Source organism: Protomyctophum bolini, assembly GCF_963924005.1.
Source record: "Protomyctophum bolini genome assembly, chromosome: 11".
In the NCBI taxonomy this organism is placed as follows: Eukaryota; Metazoa; Chordata; class Actinopteri; order Myctophiformes; family Myctophidae; genus Protomyctophum; species Protomyctophum bolini.
This window is the reverse complement of record NC_137872.1, coordinates 22,540,249-22,555,161: the sequence shown is the minus strand read 5'-3', so window position 1 is coordinate 22,555,161 and position 14,913 is coordinate 22,540,249. Positions and strand designations below refer to the sequence as shown.

At 41.6% G+C, this 14,913-nt stretch overlaps 1 protein-coding gene across 3 annotated transcripts in view; it reads left to right on the top strand.

The window, feature by feature from the left end:
- The window catches only part of pde4a (phosphodiesterase 4A, cAMP-specific), a 45,147-nt gene extending 30,712 nt beyond the window's left edge, over positions 1-14,435 (top strand). For all 3 annotated transcript variants that reach the window (XM_080776633.1, XM_080776634.1, XM_080776635.1), the window contains 9 exons: positions 1,844-1,937; positions 3,067-3,230; positions 4,382-4,480; positions 6,175-6,339; positions 6,494-6,593; positions 7,844-7,998; positions 8,286-8,408; positions 8,899-9,081; positions 9,849-14,435. In XM_080776633.1, the coding sequence (XP_080632759.1) occupies positions 1,844-1,937; positions 3,067-3,230; positions 4,382-4,480; positions 6,175-6,339; positions 6,494-6,593; positions 7,844-7,998; positions 8,286-8,408; positions 8,899-9,081; positions 9,849-10,409 (1,644 nt within the window). In that variant the 3' untranslated portion in view covers positions 10,410-14,435. The remainder of the gene's footprint in view (positions 1-1,843; positions 1,938-3,066; positions 3,231-4,381; positions 4,481-6,174; positions 6,340-6,493; positions 6,594-7,843; positions 7,999-8,285; positions 8,409-8,898; positions 9,082-9,848) is intronic.
- The last annotated feature ends 478 nt before the right edge of the window (positions 14,436-14,913 follow it).

The following is a 14,913-nucleotide window of genomic DNA, read 5'->3' as shown; positions in this document are numbered from 1 at the left end:
ACCATTGTGAGGTCAGTTTAAAAAAAGAACGTATACAAGCACACCGGATAGTCGCTCAATGTAAACAAACCAGACAAGCCAACAAGTATGGCGGCCGCTACCACGTGACACATATGTTGACGCCCCCTCAAGGAGATTTTGGTACGCTCTATAGGTACATCTGCCTTTTTTCATTTTCATTCCTGGAACCTGCATATACTGTAAACAGTTGCCAAGAACTTTGAAATATAAATGCACCACGTCTCGTGTGTCTATGTAAGTGTGTACATAGTCTGTAATCCACATAACTCGAGAACCGTTTTCCCCACCGACTTGTTGACACACACGTTCCACACCCCCACAGGGAGTGCAGTGCCCGGTGTCAAGTCCGTCGGATAGCCGGTTGTCCAGAACCAGCACAAAAGCCTCTGCCCATACAAAAACACAATACAGTACAGGAACAGATCGACATGGTACATGGTACAGGGGACAGAACAACGGCAAGTGAAGTGAGAAATGACACCGGTGATAAATACTAAATAGTGCATCCATTTCCAAATTTCCAACAGCATCGTTCAATGTAGGCCAGAGCCCAACAGGCACCGCTCCAGTTATATTTAATAGTATTACAGTTTAAGGTTTTCATCTGAAAGAAAGCATAGACAGGACATTTTGATTTTTTAAATCTTATTATTATACATCATCATACATCAGCCAATCAAACAAACAATGGAAACATGGGTTCCTGGGGTAGCCAGCCAAATGAGGAGTAGTTTAATTTGACTATGTTTTCCAATGGGTATGGGTAAATATTCTAACAATAATTTCAATATCACCACTATGAATCTGCATATCCCTCATGTACAATTATGACATTTAGGTTTAAAATGCATTTAATCCAAAATCATGTGAGGATCCCCAGGACAGAATACAGACAGAGTTTATTTGAAAGACTTGAAATAATTGGCTTGGTTGTTGATTGAAGGTCAGACAACAGATAATACTTTTTAAACTGCATTTTCTGTACGTATTTGGGGGCTGTAAATTTACATTGATAGTAAATAACATTCCCCATCTACACATCTTATGAATGTAAGGGAATATAACCGTGATTAATTTGTTTGTTAAATTAACTGTATGTGAAGGCTTGCCGAGTGATCCTTCTTTTTGACACCTAACTCACATTAGTACTCTGTTAGAACAAACAATCAGTGATCTTTCAGGACTTTCTGTATAGACGAATCCACAGAGGGGTGCCCTGGGCACAGCCATAGCTGAGGTGTCATATTTAGCGCAACTTGACACGTCAGTATTGATTACCTACACCTGGCCTACAGGGCACCAAGGATTTGTCTATATTGTTGATGTAGACTAGAGCAACAATTTCTTTGGTTATCAATTTGGTTATCAGTTTTTTATTCATAACAAAAACAGTATCCAGTCTGGCATTATGAATGAATAAAAACAAAAACTGGATACATGTATACATTACACATAGTGTAACAGAAATAAGAAAAATTGAAACAAACAAACCCACCCACCCCTCCCAGGACCAACGATGTCATGAAAAGCATACCTGTGAAAAGTTCTTACCACTGTGTAAAGACAACCTAAATCGTATATATACCCTTAATTTTATCTGCAATAAATAACCAGTATAAATAATGCTACAGTATACTACTTTTGAAACATATTCTGTCTGTGTGTTTTTTCACCAAGTGACTACATTTTCCGTTTAAGTAACAGTCTCAGAAGGTTCCCGGCCAACCATGATGATATTAAAGTCTCTCTCTCTCTCTCTCTCTCTCTCTCTCTCTCTCTCTCTCTCTCTCTCTCTCTCTGTGTGTGTGTGTCTCCCCCTCAGTTCAAGAGGATGCTGAACAGGGAGCTCTCCCATTTGTCTGAGATGAGTCGCTCAGGGAACCAGGTTTCAGAATACATCTCCACTACCTTTCTGGGTAAAGCAAACTGACACCTGACAACCCCATGCTGCATTCACACTCTCAAATACAAAGCTACATTTTACCATTCATTTTCAATGGAAGCCAGCGATGTGATACAAAGCATGACACCCGACGTTAGTAGCTGCAACAAAATCTACAAAGCTGCAATCCAAGTTGAGCGGGCTTCAACTGCAGCTACAGTGTACAAATGGGTTCACTCATAGTGAACTCAACACTCACAGACTCAGAGTTAATGAACTCTGGGGATTTACAGTTTATATTGGGGTCCCAGAGATAGAAAATTGTTACATGGCCTTCAAATCTAGATTTGAAAGAAGATAAAAGTGGTCTCCATATATGGACATATACCACCCAAATCCAATCAAACTGAGAAGCATACTGCTGGGCGAGCGCTGGCGCTTTGGCATGCGGGGTCAGATCAACATATAGAATTAATTATGTACTGGAGAATGTCTTGAGTTTACAGGATTTGATGAGGTCAGATCAACATATGGAATGTCAGAACAGGTCAGCTCCATATATGGAGATCTAAGGGTGGCAGCGGGGGCAGTCTTGGGTGTACAGGGTTTGATGAGGGCCCAGATAGAGGCCCTTAATTTTCGGGCCATATCTAAATCTAGAGTTTGAATTGACAGGTATCAGTCAAAAGAGAGATATCGAAGAGGAAGGACAGGTGAGGTAGGATCAACATATGGAATGTCAGAACAGGTCAACTCCATATATGGAGATCTAAGGGTTTGAGGTCAGATCTAGAGTTGCTGGCTCCACATATGCAGATCTACATGATCCTCCTCTCTTCCATGCTATCCAGGGTTTGATGAGGTCAGTGTCGTGACTTGTGATCTTCATATATGGAGACGGCCATATATGGTGCTGTGACGTGTCAAGAGGCGTGATGTCACGGGGCGTGACCACATATGGAGGCGTGACACGAGGCATGACACAGGTGTATAGGGTGTATGTTCCATAGTGTATAGGGCTGTGACAGCAAAGGCGCGGTGGCCGGTCGCCCGTGAGCCTCTTTTTCGTTGGTGGGACGGCTAATGATCGCTCCTAATGGTGGAGGCATAGGATGTAATGATGATGTAAGTAACATGACACCTCCATTACTGACCCCATGCAGATAAACAGAACGATGTGGAGATTCCATCGCCCACCCTGAGGGAGAGAGAGAAGCCCATGTGTCACATCAGCGGAGTGAAGAAGCTCACTCACAGCACTAGCCTGCCCAACTCCACCGTGCCGCGCTTTGGCGTCAAGACCGAACAGGAGGACGCATTAGCCATGGTACGTGACTGCATCATCATCCTTAACGTGAAAAAGTTTGAGAACCACTGGTCTAGGGGTTAGAATCCACTGTGGCGCATCTGTCTTCGTTGAGTGTCTACGGACACAAGCCGGAGGAAAGCCGGACAGAGAGGTTGATATTTGTCACTGCAAGTAATCCTACAGGCTGGGGGCGACACCTGTGAGTGGGGAGTGTTGGGTAGGACGAGTAGGATGTCCTCCTGGTGGGGGCTCCTCACTGGCAGGTGAGCCAGTAGGATACAACAGCAGTGACAACAACATACAGAAATGTGTGTTAAAGGACCACTTCACCACTTTTCAAGCTATCTTCATATTCACTAATGATCATGATAATACCACCATCTTTTTCTACTTCTATGTGTCTCATAGGAGGGTGGTGGGCAGTTCAGAAACCCGTCCAGTGACATCATCGTTTTTCAATTATTTTTAAAACAAGATTTTAAAAAATACATATATTTAGATTGTTATTATGGTGAGAGTCTTCCATTTTCGCATTGCAACTTTTCAGGAATAGAAAGCCTGCAGTTTCTATTAGCTTGGATTCCCCATCGATGATGGAATCCTTTAATGCAGGGGTCCTCAATCGGCGGACCGCGGTCTCTCTGTGGACCCTGGGCAAATTTATAATAATAATAATAAGTGTTCTTTGTGCCTCAACACAATACCTCTCATTTTCTGTGAATTTTTGGGGAATCTTTGGGCAATATTTGTGAAACATTTTATTTCCATACGATTTGTATAAGCTTGCCTTGGTTTGACTGTACTAAACAATAATGAGCCCCGCTCTCCGCTGGCCACTGTGTGGCCCACGTCGCGCTCATGGGACCCCTGCTTTAATGTATATATTTTTGTAATAATAATCAAAATATACAAAGTGACTATAGTAACTAAAGTTTTTACATAATTGGACTAAAAGTACAATACTTTCCTCTGAGATGTAATGGAGTAAAAGCAAAAGTATTGGAATTTGGAAATACTCGAGTAAAGTACAAATACCTAAAAAATGTACTTAAGTACAGTATTAAGTAAAAGTACTTAATTACTTAATTACACCACTGCCTGTATACATACAGTACTGGCCTAACCTCTTAGTTGTTAACTTTAATGAGTGTTTTGTGTGGTGCTGGCAGGAGCTGGATGACCTGAATAAGTGGGGCCTTAATATCTTTCACGTGGCGGAGTACTCTAATAACAGACCTCTCAGCTGCATCATGTACGCCATCTTTCAGGTGAGTTATAGACTGTGTTAATAAAAATAAAATAACGTTTTGATGTGATTATTACTGCTTGACTAATTCAAGTTTAGTGTGAACGTTTCAAGCTTTCCTTTATGTTACATCTTGTATACATTGATTGATTGATTGATTGATTGATTGATTGATTGATTGATTGATTGATTGATTGATTGATTGATTGATTGGCACGAGGTATAGTCAGAAATGTTAGTGTGGTATTACGTGTACTTCCATAGGATTTTTGTGCTAAAATAGTTTTTTTGCAGTTAGGGCTTTTATAGGGACCAAACTGTCAGAAAATGATTTTCCCGACCCCAACTCCTTTTCTGGGGGGTCATCTATTTGGAACCTCCCGTAATAGTACGCCAGACAATGAATGTCCTATTTTTATAATATTACGGTTGTTTTGTAGTTGATTTCTTACACTTTTAAAGATGGGGTGCCGTGATTTTTTTATTCTTTCCAGTTTTTCATGTGTTTATGAGGTGACAGTACTTCATTAGACCCCTTGGTGTGGTTTTTATGTGCAATGATGTGATGTCTTTGTATTTAGGGTTTCTTCCTGGAGGCTGAAACTTGACAGTCATACGTGCCAATGAAAAAAACAGTGACATCCACTCCCCTAACCGCTCCCCCTTTATCATACAACAACAGCTGTGGGTGCGGCTTCAGTTCAGCTGGATCACCACCCATCATCACCCACCAGACAAACCAGGCATACTTAATGAACTGGTGGGCGTGTCCACATAAAAACAATATTTGATCAAATGCTGTACACTTATTTTGAAAAAATCTTCCTCCTTGTACAGTATAATAATAATCTCCATTATCTTAAAAAGTGTAAGAAATAAACTCAGAATATTGGAAAACCTAAAAAACAACCCTAATATTATGAAAATCATACATTATTGTTTGGCGTACTATTATGGGAGGTCCCAAAATAGATGACCGCCGCAAAGTGGTGGGGTTCGGGAAGGTTTCACAGAGAAGACTTACAGGTTCTTATCCTGGGATTGGTTTGGGTTGCTGTGTTCCTTCCCACCCCCAGGTGTTATGCATGATCATTAATCAATGATTTTTGTATTTGTTTTGTTTTCTGTCATTATAATATTTGCCTGATGACGTTGCATTTTTGTCTTAATAAAGTACGTTTCTTGCGGAGCTCTAGAAACTAGTGTGCAGATGTTTCTTCTTCCTTTTTGATGTTCGGGAACATTTGACACCGATCATTTTCTGACAGTTTGGTCCCTATAAAACCAAAAACAGTCAATTTCAGCACAAAACTCATACGGAAGCTGTTTTTTGTTTTGATGCCTTGTACCACACTATTTGAGAAAATGTACTGGGGACTTAATTTCCATTGTGGTCATATGTATTCAATTCATCAACATAGCATAGAAATAACACCAAAATATAATATCATCACCAAAATGTAATATAAATCATGTATGTAAAAAGACACAAGTACATACGAGGTACATAAAATAACTATTATTTTGTTCTGGTTCTACACTAACGGCAGCAATAATAATAATAAAGGAAATAAAGAAAGGGATAATCAAAGAATAGCAGCAGTATTAAAACTTTGAAACTCATACTGCTAAGTTATAAACATCTCTCTGTGCCAGTCCTTGGCATTATTTAGGTGACCATATTGTTGACCCTGTGGTTTGTGACTGTATCATTAGGAGCGGGATCTGTTCAATACATTTCGGATCCCTGTGGACACCTTTGTCACCTACGTGATGACTCTGGAGGACCACTACCATGCCAACGTGGCCTACCACAATAGTCTCCACGCAGCTGATGTCACACAGTCTACGCACGTACTCCTCTCCACGCCGGCTCTGGATGTAAGACACTCTCTCAGAAGAAAATAAATAAAACATTTACTGTGTGGTAGAATGTCATACTAACTATGTGAACATAACCCTTGGGCTTTGAGCAGAAGGGTTTATGACAGAATGACTGACACAAGTGTTGTTGTTTGGTCTCTGTCACTGATAGGCTGTGTTTACTGATCTGGAGATACTAGCTGCATTGTTTGCTGCTGCCATCCATGATGTGGACCATCCAGGGGTGTCCAACCAGTTCCTTATTAACACCAGTGAGTTGACATTATAGATGCAAAGGATTCGCTTATTTACTTTACTTTTTGCCAGGTGCTGGCCTACATTTGCACGCACCACTACTGACGACCGTAAAGACGCCCGTAGTGAACACTTTTTCATGATTCGCTGCCTAAGCCAATGGGAGACTTACCCATAAAACCCATAGTCTGAACGTCATAAAACCCCATACTCTGAACGCCGCAAAGTGGAGCGAGTGCCCACAGAAACTAATGTTATGAGCCAACTGGAGCTAGAGGAAAGCCATAACAAAATACAGTGAGTGAACCAACAAAAGAACGTTGGAAGTGAACAAAAACGGGTGCTACAAGAACTTGTTGCACCTGCCAGTTATGACTGAGTCATTCTTGTTTTTCTTTAGTTTTATTTATTTATTTACTCTTACCTGTTTCACTTGTACTGTTGATGCTGCTGTGACACCTGAGTTGTACTGGTCAACTATCCCAGGCTTTTGAATGACCACCAGGCAGATTAAAATGGATAAAATAGATAAATCTGATTAATAGTCATTCATTATTATTGATAGTAAGTGTGGATTTGGTGGATTATTTTCTCTATCACTTTCAACTTGGCATACGTACCTATGTCATTATAGCTGACACTCAAAATATTAAAAGTTTTAAAAAAAAAACAGAAAGACAGTGAAGAAAGTAAACTATTTTCACCATTCCTTGTATGATTTGAGCTGCCAAATAAGATGTTTTGTATTATTCCTTTTTTAAATATTTTGTTGTTTTGTCCATGATATCGGCTAGCAAGCCCCCGTGGGCATACAATGTCAAATTCTGGATGAACTGCAAAGGCACATTAGCCTGGCTCCAGCCCCTACATTACTATTTGGCCATTAAAAAGATGTTCTGGAGTGTCAGGCTAACAGCACATGCCAGGAGCCTAAATAACAACACCACTGCACCGTGGGCTTCAATGTATTCACGTTTGTTTTGAAATTATTATCAAGTCCCGCTTTGTCTTTGATATTTTTGAGCATGTTGGTAATTAATATTTATGGCACAGCACGACCGTAAACCGTATGATCATGCTCGGATCCTGCTGTGTTTTGAGGCATTTGTTGTAATGTGTGTTGCTCCCCTCATGTACAACGATGTGTGTTGCTCCCCTCACTCAGACTCAGAGTTAGCCCTCATGTACAACGATGTGTGTTGCTCCCCTCACTCAGACTCAGAGTTAGCCCTCATGTACAACGATGTGTGTTGCTCCCCTCACTCAGACTCAGAGTTAGCCCTCATGTACAACGATGAGTCAGTGCTGGAGAACCACCACCTGGCTGTGGGCTTCAAGCTGCTCCACGAGGACAACTGTGACATCTTCCAGAACCTCAGCAAGAGGCAGAGACAGAGTCTAAGGAAGCTTGTCATTGACATGGTGAGTTTGTCTCTGCAGCTTTACTGCATCATGACACAAATATAACTCCCCTCTTCCTTCCTTCCTTCCTTCCTTCCCTCCCTCCCTTCTGTCCTACCCCCTTCCTCCTGCATGTGTCCCTCTCTCCCTTTCCCTCCTCTCTTACTTCCTTGCATGTGCATTTCCTTCCTTCCTTCCTTCCTACCTTCCTTCCTCACTTGCTCCCTCGCTTCCTTCCCTCCATCATGTATTTCTCCCATCCTGATTTTTGGTCTGCATTGTAACAATGAGACCATATTTCCTCACAGGTTTTGGCAACAGACATGTCTAAACACATGAGTTTGCTGGCTGATCTTAAGACAATGGTTGAGACCAAAAAGGTGACAAGTTCAGGGGTGCTCCTGCTTGACCACTATACTGACCGCATACAGGTGAGTTGTGACCTTCCAAGGAAAATCCTTTCCATTGTTCAGCTGGATATACATAGTAAAATTGTCAGTGTTCTTGTCAATTTGTAACTCTGAGAGTGTACAAATGAAATCAAATGGACCCGTAAACACTGAGGATTTGACTGCATATGCCACTCTGTGCAGCAGGCAGGTTCGAACAGTACAGTGGCTGTATGTTACCTGTGCAAGTGTTGAACAGCTGTGCAGGTGTTGAACAGCTGTATGTTAGCCATGGTGCAGGTGTAGAACAGCTGTATTAGATTAGATGTCTTTATTATCCACAAGGAAAATTTGTGTGTCCATTATCAGCGCATTATGTTATCAGTCATATCAGTATGTTATCAGAATTAATTATCAGTCCATTATGTTAGCCACGGTGCAGGTGTAGAACAGCTGTATGTTAGCCATGGTGCAGGTGTAGAACAGCTGTATGTTAGCCATGGTGTTGAACCGCTGTATGCTACCTGTGCAGGTGTTGAGGAACATGGTCCACTGTGCTGACCTGAGCAACCCTACGAAGCCTCTAGATGTATACAGACAATGGACAGAGAGGATCATGGAAGAGTTCTTCAGGCAAGGAGACAAAGAGAGAGAGCGAGGGATGGAGATCAGCCCCATGTGTGACAAACACACTGCGTCTGTGGAGAAGAGTCAGGTAAATAAATAATCACTGCATGAAAAAATTACCATCTTTTAATCACAACGCGTGGAGCTGATCGGTGTGTGTGTGTTGAAACTGTCGCAGCTATAAGCAGACCGATAGGAACACACACCTTGCCCATACATGACTAAAAGTCTGCAAATACTTTGACTGGGCCATACATAACTACTGCCCATACATAACTAAAAAGAAAACTCATTCACCTAAATGGTGTGTTTCTACTACTACTTTCTTCTTTCTCGGGATGTTCAGAAATACAAATGTAATGCATACAGTATACACAGCACATAACCCAAAGCAAATACTTTGAGTGTGCATATCCCCGGGTATGGACTAGTATTATATAATTAACTGAAACTGAAGGAAATGGCCGTAGTTTTCATCTTTATCAATTTATTTAATACATAATAATAATTTGGGTGGATATTAAATCTATGCCAGTTTTAACCGTAAATAGCTGCAATACTTTTTCTGACACTTTTTAATCTCATCCATGATAAATAACCCATAATACAATAAAGAACTAACACTCCAAAACTAATACAAAACTCAAACTAAGCCTTTTCATGAAAAGAAAAACTAAGATATTATGCTTCTGTCTATAAGCCCAGAAGCCTAAAGAGGATTTCCCTTTGACTGAATAGTAGATGTCTGGGTTCCCATGCTGGAGACTCAGGTTTCACGTACCGTACATGCATGCCAGCTTGTTTCTGTGAGGGACCAGTCGGACCAGCCCCCTAACCTCTTATCTCTGCGTGTAGGTGGGCTTCATCGACTACATCGTCCACCCACTGTGGGAGACGTGGGGCGACCTGGTGCACCCCGATGCCCAGGACATCCTGGACACTCTGGAGGACAACAGGGACTGGTACCAGAGCACCATGCCACAGAGCCCGTCGCCGTCCCCCGTGCAGGACAAGGACCTGAACTCCTGCATCGACAAGTTCCAGTTCAAGCTCACGTTAGAGGACTCCACCGAGGGGGGGCAGGGGGGTCAGGGCGATGACGAAGGCCACGGCCCCACGCCCAACCACGTGGCACAGGAGGACCGCTGTCAGGCGGACGAGGGGGAGGAGGCGGCCGCGGAAACCACCGTGGTGGTGGAGGCAGAAGAGGAGGAAGACGCCATGGCAGAAGTGGAGAATGAGGACACGATAGAAGTGGATGGCGTGGTGGCGATGGAGGTGGAACAGCCGAAAGCACAGCGGCTGGAGGCGGGCGTTGCCGCCAAGGAGAGACTTTCTGACACGAGTCCTGTAGACGAAGAGGAAGAGGCGGATGAGGAAGAGGAGGATTCTTCCTCGCCGGCCGAAGACACATGAGTTCTGCTCCTGTGTCGCTCTGTCCTCACACACACACACACACACACACACACACACACTTCTCTTGATCATCCTTTTGATGGCTAAATAAGAGACTAAATGAGAACAAATGAGACTGCATTGACAATACAGACCTTAAAATATATTTTTCAAAAAAAAAAAAGAAAAAAAAAGGGAATAAAATATATTGCTTCAAAGACAAGTTATTACACAGCAACTGTAGATTCGAAGGGGTGACGAGTCCTTCATGCTAATTTTCAAAAAAAGAGGAACTTGGGACTATAAGAGGAGATTTAGGAGATCCTTAAAATGTATACTTGGCTGCACAATGCTGCTTGTAGATTTGCTGTTTTCAGTGTGCGACACGATGTGCAACCAAGTGTAAATCAGGCATTTGTGACGGGCCAGTGAAGACAGCGTAGCACTCCGGGAAGTGAAATGAAATGCATGCACGCCATCACATGCAAGTTAATTCTTGAAACACATGCATTCATTGTTAAAAATGACAATAGACATACACGGGATGGAGGGTATGCTCACACTGTATGCCATCCACACACTCCCTTTTCTCTGGACTACATTGCACACACACACACACACACACACACACACATACACACACACACACACACACACACACACACATGCACTCATGCACACGCGTCAAACACATGCATACTTTTACTGCTGCACTTACCCATGTGTTTGTGTGTGCGTGCAACATATACCCCCATGGGTGGTGGTGGTGCCGGGGGTGGGGGAGGCATTTGGGTGTGGATGAGTAATGAATCTCTTTGGAAAAAGCCATTTCTTAAAGGAGTATCAACTAGTATCATTCAGTATTAGTACTTCATTTTAGAATCACAACCGGAACTGTTCTCCTCAGAAAAGCTACAGTTCCAAGTGACCTTTTTTTCTATTTCTGTCGGAAAGAGACAGAGGAGGAGAGAGGAGAGTGGAGGATGTTTAATGAAAGGAAGATGCTGCGATGAAGGGACCCACACCGGGTCCCACACACCTTTTTCCCTTTACGAGGAGTGCTACTGGTGCAAGGCGGCTCTGTGCCTTTCTGAAACACCGGCTTCCTGGGTGGAGCTGTTGTGAAGCAATGCATCATGGGACGAGAAGCGTCTACTTTTCGATTGTCTGTCGTTACAGATCTATCCTTGTCGTTCATGATGTAGTGGAGTGTATATCGACACATTCGGTTTCTGTGGTGACATTTTTTTATTTTATTTTTTTTTCAGCTGTAAGTCTTCCTTTGTTGCTCTTCTGGTAATATAATAACTCAGAACTCTAGTATATGGAGCAATCACTACCACCACCACAACCACAAGTGGACTCTTTTTCCTTACTGATAAGCCATGTGATGCTTTGAAGCATATGTTTTGCCTATTTTCTATTTACCAGAGTATCTAATTATGCGTTGAGTGGCTGTGAAATAATTTCATTAGCATAGCGAATTCTGTCATATGCCATCTGATGCCATGTGTGTTTTTGTATGTGTCCTTGTGGATAATTTTGACCAAACATTAATGGAGGGAGTACTTTGAATGGGAGCAGAGAGATAGCTCGTGCAGCGAGGAGGGTTTCAGGGGTGCAGGAAATATCAGGGACGCAGAATGTGAGGGGAGAGAGTAAACTTGGCCACTAGGATGTCTTGGCTGGCTGTCCCTAATCATCCTTGTTATGTTCAATGCTTTTTTGCCTTAATGTCAAATGCAGGATACATACCTGCTATTATGTAGATTTATGATATATTCAATATCCTATATGTTTATATCATGCCAGTAGTCTTCTTTCTGTGAGTATTGGTATGTCTATACACGATGTATCCAGCAGTGTGAGTGGAGACGTTGCTGCACTGCTGTGGCCAACATAAAGAATGTTTTAATCAGAAGGGAGGAACAAGGACTAGCATACGTAGCTGCACATTAGAATCCTCACAAATTGATACATTTGTACACTGTAAAAGGTTTTTACAGTGTGCCCGAAAGGATGCAGATTAAATAAACCATTAACCATTAATAATGAGGATATAGTGGGCAATATGGATAAACATGAGGACATTGTCTGTTATTGGAACTGAGCAGGTATTGGCTTGTCAGCACCAAGGATTTGACGGTGTGCATGTGTGTTTGCATGTGGACGTCTGCGCATGAGTGAGTGACTGAACGATTGAATGAGTGAGTGAGTGACCTGGTGGGAAAATACAAGAAAGACATCGCCATATAGCGCATTATACTGTGTGTCATTTGTCCACGCACAAACATCACCAAATAATAAACGATGTTCAGGATTTGCTCAGCACAGCTTCAATAGGTTTCGGTTGGTCTACTCTAGACATTTTTCACAGGGTAAAAAACAGAAGTGTGGCTGTTTTGTAGGCAAGCGCTAGTTTCTGCAGGTCAGCAACTGAGCTTAATTGATGACACCTATGCGTCGTTTGACCTGCTCTGTCGTTGGATGGAGCTGAGCTCTGGGAGCCAGACCAATTGGCTCTGTCGTTGGATGGAGCTGAGCTCTGGGAGCCACACCACAGGTGCTGTCGTTGGATGGAGCTGAGCTCTCTGGGGGCCAGACCAATTGGCTCTGTCGTTGGATGGAGCTGAGCTCTCTGGGGGCCAGACCAATTGGCTCTGTCGTTGGATGGAGCTGAGCTCTCTGGGGGCCAGACCAATTGGCTCTGTCGTTGGATGGAACAGAGCTCTGCACGGGGGCCACACCACCAGGTGGAATGGGAATCCAAATGACAAGATTCCCATATCAATGCATATGGGGCCTTATGATTTCAAGATGTTGTTTTTGTGGCTTCACACTTTATGTCATGAGCTATGAAAACGTATTAATATTTAATTGCCATACTAACACAATACTGTAGCAATTGTTTCTTAATAAGAAATTATTCAATTGATTAATTGCTGCCATTCTTTTTAAAAATTAAGAAGAGAAAACCATGGGATTTATCACAGGTCTTTTCTTTGAAGTTTGTGTACAGTTTATTTTTGTATCATTGTTGTGGACAGTCGGGAAATCTAACCATTTATTGATGATATAACTATAAGCATTATCACCCTTGTATATAGTGTAATATTGGATTGTAAATTATGAATTTATCCCAGTCATAAGAATTGACAAATAACCACTTAAGGTTGTTGGGTGATTTGAATAACTTAAGCACTGCAGGCCACATCCTCGCTATGTCATTCTCCTGTCAGTCTCACTCAACTTGTTGTCATTTGTCACATTTTAATCGTGCACATTTATTGTTGAAATAAAGAAAATAATATTTGTACCAGCACTTTACGTTAGCAGGTTGTGAGGCAGAAAATGTGTTTCAGGTTGTGTACAGTGACAGTCTGTGTTGGACATTTTGGTCGTTAGCGGTCACACATTGATTACATTCCATCAGGCCAAGTCCTAAACACTCATTGTGCAATAGTCTTGTGTTAAAAACCCTGCCCTGTTTATAGACACGTATAACAAAAGAATTATTCTCTGTTAATGTCCGATGCGAGGGTATATTTTTGACTTACGTGGATTAAATCACATGGGATGTGATGTGACCCAGTGAAACCAAGTGAATAATACAGGTTGTGTCCCTTGATGACTTGGCCATTGCTAGAATGAAATATTCTTAGTAACTTTTATCACTAGTAGCCTGAATGTCAGTCCCAGCCTAAGTAGTTAGTTCCCACTATGGCTGCGATCAGGTTACTTTGTCACTGACTGACTCCCTCTGAGAATAATTCTCTGGGCTTTAATTCATGTGTTTAATCACAAGCTATAGAAAGATTATATAAGTGGGGTAAAAACACCATGAAATGATTGTAATATTTGTAAATTATATTGCTGTAACGTGTAAAATGTGTCCAGTTATTTTTTATTATATTATTTTTATGAAAGGTTTTCCTCTTGACATAGCTGATGTGTCATTTTGTGAATAAAGGCATTTAATAAGCAAACATCTATATATAAAACAATATTATATATCAGTATATTTTCTTTTATTTCACTGTTCAGTACTGTAAAGTGTGTTAAGATTACAAATAAAGGAAGATTTTTATATTAAATCCTGCTGATGTTTACGCATAGTTGTACTGCAGTGATACTCAACCTCAGGCCCGCGGGCCTGACCATTATGACTGGCCCACCAATGAAAATCTAAAAAAAAGAAGAAAAAAAATCTGGAAAATGAAATAAAAATAAATAAATCTGAATGAAGTTATCTTTAATTACATTATTATAAGTAATACTATTAGAGTTGTACTATTACTCGAACGAAAATAAAAGCTTGGGGGGGGGGGGGGAGATGCAATGCAAATGAAAGACATATACTGTGTATCCCTATTCCCTGACATAATTTTATAGCTAAATGGACAGAATTCTATTTTATTTGAATGATGAAACCCAGCTGTCAACAGTAAAAATAAAAAAAACGGTTACAACAACAGCAACAACACTTAACACAATTATTTTCTCATGGCAAAAAAGTGCAGGACAA